Below are 9,750 nucleotides of genomic sequence, written 5' to 3'. Positions count from 1 at the left end.
TTGGTGGTTTGAGCCCACCAGATACTCTGTGTGAGAATGATGAGACTTTCTGTTTCTGCAAAGATTCAGTCTCAGAATACCTACACTGGGTCCCTATGAGTTGGCAGTTAACAACAGCAACATCTTTGAAAAGTGGGAGACAAACACCAATTAAGCAGAAAGAAATTGGAAATGTTGAGTTAGAAATTGAGTGTGTGTCAGGAGCAAAAAATGCATAAGAGTAGAAGAGAGTTAATCCCAGGTGGTTTTGCTTCTTTGGCAAGTTGAGGAAAGATCATTTGTTGGAGCTGATGATAGGAGTTTGTAGTTGTGTGATTAAATAAAGAGAAAGGACTATAACAGCCACCATAGTTTGGCACTGTAGGATAAAGCACTGGACCACAAGGTCAGTTTGAACCATAAGATCAGTTGTTCATACTCACCAGCCATTCCTTATAAACCAGATATAGGTTCACTATGAATATAAACCAAGGCACATAAGAAAGAGTAAGAATGGGAATTTTATCAGGAAATCAGAAAGGTTTCAATAAAAGAATTGATGGGCAATGGAGAAAGCTTCATTGAAAGTGGATGGCAAATTTTTTTCTTGCATGTGAAGGGAGAGAAGAATTAAAAGAGAAACCAAAAGTGACTATAAGGTTTTGATCTAAGCCACTGGATAAGTAATTGTACCAGGGTCATATCCTCCACCCCCCTCCCACCCACCCCTCCACCAAAAAAAAAAGAATTATAGCAAGAGTGTATACTATTCATCACTACCTCCCCCCTCCCCCAAAAAATAAAAAAAGAATTGTAGCAAGACTGTATACTATTTGTCTCTGAGAGCAGGAAAGAATGATACAGAGTCAAATTTGAATTCGGGCACTCTTCCTGGTTATGGGACTACATGAACTTCAGTTTCTTCATGTTTAAAACAGACATAATACCTCTTTTGTCGATACAGTATTAAATAAGATTGCCTTAATACCATAGCTAGGTCTATAAATATAGTTCCCCTTTGTCACTGATGACTGAACCCCCTAGAGAATGGCATAACAGTGTTAAATTCAAAGTAAGGGTGTCATTTAAAGGACTAATTGTAGTTCCGGGCTGAATAGGAACTACAGAGTAGCCAGGAATAATTGGGCGAAAAGGAAAGGAATTAAGTGATGATTAAAGGTTCCACCACCTACTGCAGTGGAGTTGATTCTGACTCAGTAAGCCTGTGTATAGAGTTTCAAGGCTATAAATCACTGACAGCAGAAAGCCTCCTCTTTTTTCCGCAGAGCGGCTGGTTGATTTGAACTGCTAACCTTGCAGTTAGCAGTTCAGTGCTTATCCTACAGAGCCACCAGGGCTCCTGATTAATGGTTCAAGCATGGATGAGAAATAGACTCCATAGGTATGATGACATGGGTGTAAGAATAGGATAGTAAAGGTACTTTTACTGGAGAAACCTGTGTGTGCTGAATATGAAGTGCAAGTACTGAGAAGTTACATTCTTGGTTTATCAACATGCACATTGAAATCTGTGGAACAAATAGTTGCAGACAGGAAGGTAAGACAGACTTTGTTATAGTTTCTATTATATATCCTAAGAATAAAAAAAAATAGTCTGGTTGATGGTTTAAAAAAATAGAGTAATGATACCGTAAGGGTAGTTGAATACTTGGTGATAAGTTGTAGAGCATGGATGCTTATATTGTGGTCCCAAAGTGGTAACCTCATCCATTCTGTGTGAAGTAATAGGACCTGTGAAATGGCTATATAAAACAATTTCTGCTTGCCTGAGAAATTTGAAAGAAAAGCTGAGAAACTGGTTTAGAATAAGAGAATTTACCAATAAAGAAAAGGAAAGCCAGAAGTATGGAGGGATATGATTGGATGAGGTACATATGGCTTTGTTGTTAAGTACCGCCAAGTCAGTTCTGACTCATAGTGACCCTGTGTAGGGCTTCCGAAGAGCAGCTGGTGGGTTTGAACTGCCAACCCTGTGACTCAAACTGACTTTGCAATCCAGCACATTATCCTTCCAGCGCCACACACAGGACACCATTATGGGTGTAATAGTCGTCAAAGTTTGAATGTAGGAAAAGGAGAAAGAGGTTTAAACTCCAAGGAGAAAGGAATAAAGGTGAGTGCGTAGTAGCAAGTGTTTTGAGATGGGGAGCACATTGCAACTAGTGTTGTAGGACAGAGGAACATGAGATATGGAGTCAAGAGGCTGGCCTGGAGTGTTGGCATGCTATTAACTAGTCATATGATCACGGATAAAGAAATCTCCCTGCACCTTACTAACTTTTACCTGCAGAAGTAAGCAATTGGACTACATCTCTGAGGTTTCTCTACCAGCGTCCTTTTCATATTCCTGTTTCTAATTCTAGCATGATACTGCCCAGTTCTGTGATGATGGAAAGATAGTGTTTCTGAACTCTCCAGTAGATAACCACTACTGTGGATAACAGCATGTGACTTTTGAGCACTTAAAATGTGGCTAGTGAGAATAAGGAACATTTTTAACTTTTTAAAATCAAATAGCCACTTGTGCTACCATATTCAACAGCACAGTTTTAGACAAGATCTAAGTGATCTTGATTTACTTTTTTTCCTGTATCAAGATGTTTTTTTATTATGCTTTTCCAACAGTTGCTACCTTATATAGTCATCACAGTTGATGGTTTTGATGAAAAATTCATAGGGAAAAAGTATTAAATCTTGTTTGCTAAGCTTATCCATGTACTGTGTTAAGTGAGATTTTTTTTTTAAATGATAGCAAAATGTGACTAAGTTAAGATATTTTTGACTAATTGTTTTTGGTATTGTTCTCTGTTATGTAGATAGAATACTAAGAATGATTCTGTATTTATTTCTGTAATTCCTTAGACTATAATAGAACTCTCTGAAGAGCGAGACGGTCTGCATTTTCTACCCCATGCTTCTTCATCTGCACAGTCACCCTGTGGTTCTCCAGGCATGAAACGAACAGAAAGTCGACAGCATCTGTCAGTGGAATTGGCAGATGCTAAGGCCAAGATAAGAAGGCTTAGACAGGAACTGTAAGTTGCTGGTTTTCAACACCCATTGAATTATCTTGATCACAAAGATTACCTAAATATTTTTAGGCTTATGTTACAGCTTCCTGCTTCCTAGTTGCTAGCCAAAAGTTTTCACCCACATTTGTCAAAATGGGAAAAATCAAGAGACTGCCGTAAGGTTTTCCTAATGTAAATTTTTTAAAATTAAAGGATAGCTTTTGTTTTAGGATTTATGTTCTTCCTCTTTCTAGTTGTAATATATCCTTTCTTTTATAAAATAGCATCCTTTCTTGGAATATTGGGGTCTCCTTATTTTTCTCTTTTTACATTCCTTGAGATCCAAATTTTGGAGACCATGGTATAAATCAATAAATCAATACTCTTTTAAAATTGTTGTTATAAACACTGAATTTTTGGAGTATACAAATATTATTTAAAAAACAAAAAACTAGTTTTAAATATGTATCTTCTGCATAGAATAATTGAAATACCTGAATATTGTTTTTTATAGAAGACAAATTTCAGATTTACCTTTCAAAGATCATTTAATAAAAGGTCTGTTTAAATATCACATAGGCATTCCTTGGTGAACCACTTGTAAACAAATCACTTGTCTCTGCATGAGATATTTTATTTTGTATTTTAAAAAGAACAAAGGATTTTTTTTATCCCCCAAGGGGAGGTTCTGTTTCATGGAATATGAGCATTGGGGTGTAAGTTGTAAATTTAAGACCACAATCTAAGGATTAAACGTATTTACTGATTATTTAAAGCAGTTTAAAAGTAGATGAATCTGCAAGGTACAAAAAATAGTATAGTCTATAGGAAAATTTGAAAACCGAAAGATACAGCTTTCTTTTGTGTATGTCTGTGTTATTATGTATCTATTGACGTGAACACGCCCAGGATATTCTATAAACAGCTGCACCAGGAAAATTAGGAAAGAGATTGCTGTTATTAGTTTGACTGGCAGTTAATGGATGGCCTAAACAGTGCAGACTAGTTCGTTCCATATAATTTGGCACAATTGTCTCTAGTCTTTAGATAAAGCATGCAATTAGAACTGCATGATGGCTGGGAATCCATTTAACATTTTGCACTGTATTAAATTTTAATTTTTAAATAAAATTTACTTGTTTATGGGTATATTAAAATTTCAGTCAGTCTGATAAAATTTGAGTCCATATATGTTGATAGGAAAATATAAATGCATATGTTTAGTGAGCAAATAACATACCAAATGTTCCAGTAACTAGCATTTCATAAGATACCATCTAGTATCTTTGTTGTCCTCAGAAATGTGTTACTTCTTGGAATTCTTCCATTAACACTTGTTTTAAGCTCTTTTTGTTGGGATAGGTTTTCACTAAAGTGAATGAAGTACAGAGATCATGGTGCAAAAATAGTTTAGTTTGCCTTACCTAATAGAAACTATCAACAAATTATTTTAATGAAAACATGCAGATTAATTAATAGCATTCTCATTTATGTGGTACATCATATAATGACTTGGTAAATAAACACATATAGTAAAAGTGTAATGTACTTGCATGGAAGGAGTTCTTTATAGATTTCACTTTTCACAGTAGTTGATACTATCCAACCCACCAGTTGCTGTCTAGTTGGCTCTGAGTCATGGTGACTGCATGTGTGACAGAGTATAACTTTGTCCATGGGGTTTCCAGGGTTGATTTTTTTTCAGAAGTGGATCACCAGACCTTCCTTTCAAGGACCCTTTAGGTAGACTTGAACGTCTAACCATTTGGTTAGTAACTGAGCACATGAACCAGTTGTACAGCTCAGGGATTCCAACAGTATCAAAAGTTCCCTTTAACAATTCTCTGCCTTCATGGATCCACTGTTCTGAAAATGTTTTTCTCTAATGCAAATGATTATAACTATTCTTTTAAAATGAAAAAATTAGTAGCTTTATTGAGATAATTTATATACCAGAAAACTCATCCTTTTGAAGTGTAGAATTCAGTTGTTTTTAGTATATTCACAGAATTATGTAATACTCACTACTGTTTGACTTCAAGATATTTTCATCACCCCATAAAGAAACCCCATACCCATTACCAGTCATTCCCTATCCTATCCTGCCTTCAGGTTCTGCAAACCATCCATCTGTTGCCTATTCTAGACCTTTCATCTGAATGTTGTTGTTGTTCGGTGCCATCAAGTTGGTTCTGACTCATAGCGACTTATGTACAACAGAACCAAACATTGTCCAGTCCTGCACCATCCTAACGTTTGTTGTTATGCGTGAGCTCATTGCTGCTGCCAGTGTCAGGACATCTCATTGGGCATCTTCCTGTTTATCACTGATCCTTCATTTTAACCAAGTCAGATGTTCTTTTCCAGGGTATGAGAGAAGAAATCTTGTCATCCTGGCTTCTAAAAGAGCATTCTGGCTGCACTTTTTCTAACACAAATATATTTGTTCTTGTAGCAGTCTCTTCTCTGAAAGCTTGGTAGAATTCCCAGGGGAAACTGTTATCTGGTCTGGGTCACTTTTTGTTGTTCATGGGTTTTTGATTGTTGACTCAATATCTTTTATGGTTTTGTGTTTATTGAGATATTCTACCTCTTTTTGTGCTTGTTTAGGTAGGTTATGTGTTTCTGAGAATTTGCCCATTTCATCTAAGTTTTCAAATATGTTGTGTGCAAGCTTTCTTGGTTGTTTGTTGCAGTCCTTTATATTTCTATTGGATCTATTGTAGTATCTCCAATTCCATTTCTTATTATGGTTATTTGTATCCACTTTGTGTATGTGTGTAAGTCTGACTAATGATTTCTCAGTTTTAGTGATGTTTTCAAAGAAACAACTTTTGTTCTTTTTAAAAAAAGTTTTTTTTTTAATTTTCTCTGTTGTTCAGTTCTTTATTTCATTTATTTATGCTTTGATCTTTATTATATCATTTCTCTGATCTGAGGTAAGTTTTCTTATTCTGGGTCTTCAAATTATAGAATGACACTGCTGATTGGCGAATATTCCTTTCTTTTGATGTTGTTGTTGTTGTTGTTGTTGATAAGCGCCGTTGAGTCAGTTCCCACTCAGAGAGACCCTGTGTAGGTAGGGTTTCCAAAGAGCAGCTGGAGAGCTAGAACTGCCTACCTTGTAGTTCAAACTGACTTTGCAGTCTAGCACCTTAACCCGCAGTGCCACACCTTTGTTCTACAGGTTTTGGTATAGTTTATTTTCATTGTAATTTAATTCCATATATTTTTTTAATTTCTGTCTTGATTTTTCCCTTGATCCATTGGTTGTTATTTTGTTTCCAAATATTTATGTGCTTTCTATTTTCCTTACATTATTAATTGCTAGTATTATGTGCTTGTTATTCAGAAAAGATACTTTATATTATATCAATCTTTTTATAAACTTGTTTCATAGCTTAGGAATGTCCCATGTGAACAAGGAAAAAAATGTATGTTGTTTTGCTGTTGGGTGGAAAGTTCTTTATGTGTTTATTATATCTTAATTTTTTATACCATTGTTCCAAGCTCTCTCTTTCCTTACTGATTGTCTTAGACTGGGCAATCTAGAGAAGCAAAATGAGTGAAACTTGTATATGTATGTGTGGCACTGTAGGATAAGCACTGGACCACAAAGTCGGTTTGAACCTCAAGGTTGGCAGTTCAAACTCCCCAGCAGCTCTTGGAGTCCCTATACAGGTTTGCCATGAGTCGAAACTGACTCAACAGCATGTAGCAACAACCTAGAGAAAGATTTGTCTCATGGAAATGATTCATGCAGTTGTAGAGGCTGACAAGTTCTAAGTGTATGGGTCAGCTATCAAGCTGGAGGCGCTCCTGGCTCACATAGCTGCGGGAACTGACAAATGCACGATTGGCAGGTCAGATGGCAGTCTGCTGGCTGCAGAGGCAAATGAATCCAAGGTCAGCAGGTAGGGCTGCTGACTCAGAGGCTCGAGAGCTTGATGACCACTGACTCAAGTCCAAACAGCCAGAGATCAGATGAGGAAAATCCAGATCTAGAAAAAGGCAGGAAAGCTTTGCCAGAAAGTCCGCAAATATTGGAAGCAGACCACAACCCTAAGAAATCCTCCTTTCAGTTGATTGGCTGCTCATTCTAGATCACATCATAGAGGTGATAACATTGTATCAGATCTCATCATAATTGCCAAACCACTGAGAATCATAGCCCAGCCAAGTTGACCACAACTTTTAACTATTAGTTGTTGTTGTTAGGTGCTGTTGAGTCGGTTCTGACCCATAGAGACCCTATCTATATACAACAAAACACCGCCCAGTCCTGCACCATTCTCAGAATCACTGCAGTGCTTGAGCCCATTGCTGCTGCCACTGTGCCAGTCTATCTCCTTGGAAGTCTTCCTCTTTTTCACTGACCCTCCACTTTACCAAGAGTGATGTCCTTCTCCAGGGACTGGTCCCTCCTAATAATATGTCCAAAGTATAAGAGACGAAGTCTGGCCATCCTGGCTTCTAAAGAGCATTCTGGTTGTACTTCTTCCAGTACAGATTGATTTGTTCTTCTGGCAGCCCATTGCACTTTCAGTATACTCCTCCAACACCATAACTCATATGCATCAATTCTTCTATGGTCTACCTTATTTGTTGCCAAACTTTTACATGCATATGAGGCTATTGGCAATACCATAGTTTAAGTAAGGCACACAGCATACAGATTGAATGAGTATGGTGAAAGGATACAATCCTTTCCTAATTTTTAAACCATTCAGTGTCCCCTCGTTATGTTCAAATGAATTGTCTCATGATCTGTGTACAGGTTCGTCTTGAACCCAATTTTAAGTGTTCTGGGATACTGCTCCATAATGTTGTCCATAGTTCATTGTGATCCACACAATCAAAAGCCTTTGCATAGCCAGTAAAGCACAGGTAAACATCTTTCTGGTATTCTCTGCTTTCAACCAAGATCTGTCTTATGTCAGCAATGATTTCCCTCATTCCATAATCACTTCTGAATCCAGCATGAATCTGACAGTTCCCTGTCAATGTACTGCTGCAGCACTTTTTGAATTATCTTTAGCAAAAGGTTACTCGTATGTGCTATTGATGATATTGTCTGATGAGGTCCACGTTCTGTTGGGTCACCTCTCTTTGGAATGGGCACAAATAGTTAAGACAGGTAGCTGTCTTCCAAATTTCTTAGCATAGATGAGTTAGTGCTTCCAGTGCTGCATTAGTTTGTTGAGAGCTTTCAATTTATATTTCATCAATTCCCTTGCTTCCAGTGCACCTTGGGCTTCTTCCTTCAGTACTATTGACTTTTGATCATATGCTGCTATAGCACTGGTTTTCTTTTGGAAAGTTTTTTCCAGGGTGACAATTGTATATTGAGGTCTCCTAACATTATTTGCCACTAGTCTGTCACTTTGTCGTACTGTGCTGACTTGCATGTTCCTGCGGTGTTGGAAGCTATGCCACTGGTATTTTAAATACCAGTACGTTTCAGCTGAGTTTCTAGACCAAGGCAGACTAGAAAACATGGACCACTTCTGAATGCTTAGCCACTGAAAACCTTATGAATAGCAGTGGAACACTGTCAGTACTAGAATATTGCATATTGAAACATGATGAATGGTGGTGGTGGTGATTGTGTACGGTTGAGTCGGCTTCGACTCACAATAACCCTAGGTCGGGTTTCTGTGGAGTCCTGCTGTAGTGCAGTAGGATAAGCACTCAACCATAAGGTTGGTTTGAACCACAAGATTGGCAGTTCAAACTCAATAGCCTCTCAGAAACCCTATACAGGGTCACTGAAATTACTTAATAGCAACAGGTAAGCAATAGGAGTTTCCAAGGCTGTAAATTTTTACAGAAGCAGAAAACTCCCATGTTGCAACTGGTAGGGTTTCCAAGGAGAAGCTGATGGGTTTGAACCACCAACATTATGGCTCACAGTCCCATGCTTATCCTACAGTACCACACCAGGTATCTCTAGGATTTTAAATACTGGGAGTTTTAGTAAGAGATACTATCCTTAATGGCCAGCTCTTAATGGATGTTCCATCAATAATGATTAAAGAAATAAATGGTTCTGGTGATATTGTGAAGGTGGATTGGAGAATAGGTAAGAAATGGTGTGGTTCTTAGTTAAAGCTTTAATAATGAGACTAGAAAGGGGTATAATTCCTAGTTTCCTATAGTTAACATTTATGTTGGTGTTAATGATATACACTTAAAAAAGAAATAATGAAATACAATGCAAGTTTAGTTTTTGACATACTTAGTTTGCAGTGCCTTTGAAATAGTTAGGTTGAAATGATGTTTGGATAATTGACTCTCTGTTTCAAGTTGCAGAGTAGAAACTTGGTGTCACCAGTATATTTATACAGGCTAATATGTAGCATATAAATATTAGTCAGAACCTTGGAAATGCGTAAGAAGGCCCAGCAAGAGCATGAAGAAATAGGATTCTATAATCTGAATAATACAAGCATTAATACAGCGTTTGAGTAGTTGAGGGTGCCACCTCCGCGGACAGATGTCACCATTTATTAGCCATGTTACTTACTTTTCCTTGTTCATAAAATGAGGCTTATAAAAAATCCTCACCAATGGACCAATAAACAGCATTCTTATCAATGGAGAAGAGATTGAAGTTGTCAAGGACTTCATTCTTCTTGGATCGACTATCAACACTTGCGGAAGCAGCAGTCAAGAAATCAGATGATGTATTGCATTGGGCAAATCTGCTGCACAGGAACTTTTTTAAAGTATTGAAGAG

At 37.4% G+C, this 9,750-nt stretch overlaps 1 protein-coding gene across 3 annotated transcripts in view; it reads left to right on the top strand.

Annotated features, from left to right (window-relative positions):
* Positions 1 to 9,750, top strand: part of CCDC88A (coiled-coil domain containing 88A) — a 171,485-nt gene that overhangs the window by 68,783 nt on the left and 92,952 nt on the right. For all 3 annotated transcript variants that reach the window (XM_006868012.1, XM_006868013.1, XM_006868011.1), the window contains exon 8: positions 2,863 to 3,035. In XM_006868012.1, the coding sequence (XP_006868074.1) occupies positions 2,863 to 3,035 (173 nt within the window). The remainder of the gene's footprint in view (positions 1 to 2,862; positions 3,036 to 9,750) is intronic.

This window comes from Chrysochloris asiatica, unplaced genomic scaffold (genome assembly GCF_000296735.1).
Source record: "Chrysochloris asiatica unplaced genomic scaffold, ChrAsi1.0 scaffold00114, whole genome shotgun sequence".
NCBI classification, from domain to species: Eukaryota; Metazoa; Chordata; class Mammalia; order Afrosoricida; family Chrysochloridae; genus Chrysochloris; species Chrysochloris asiatica.
This window is presented reverse-complemented; position numbering and strand designations above follow the sequence as displayed.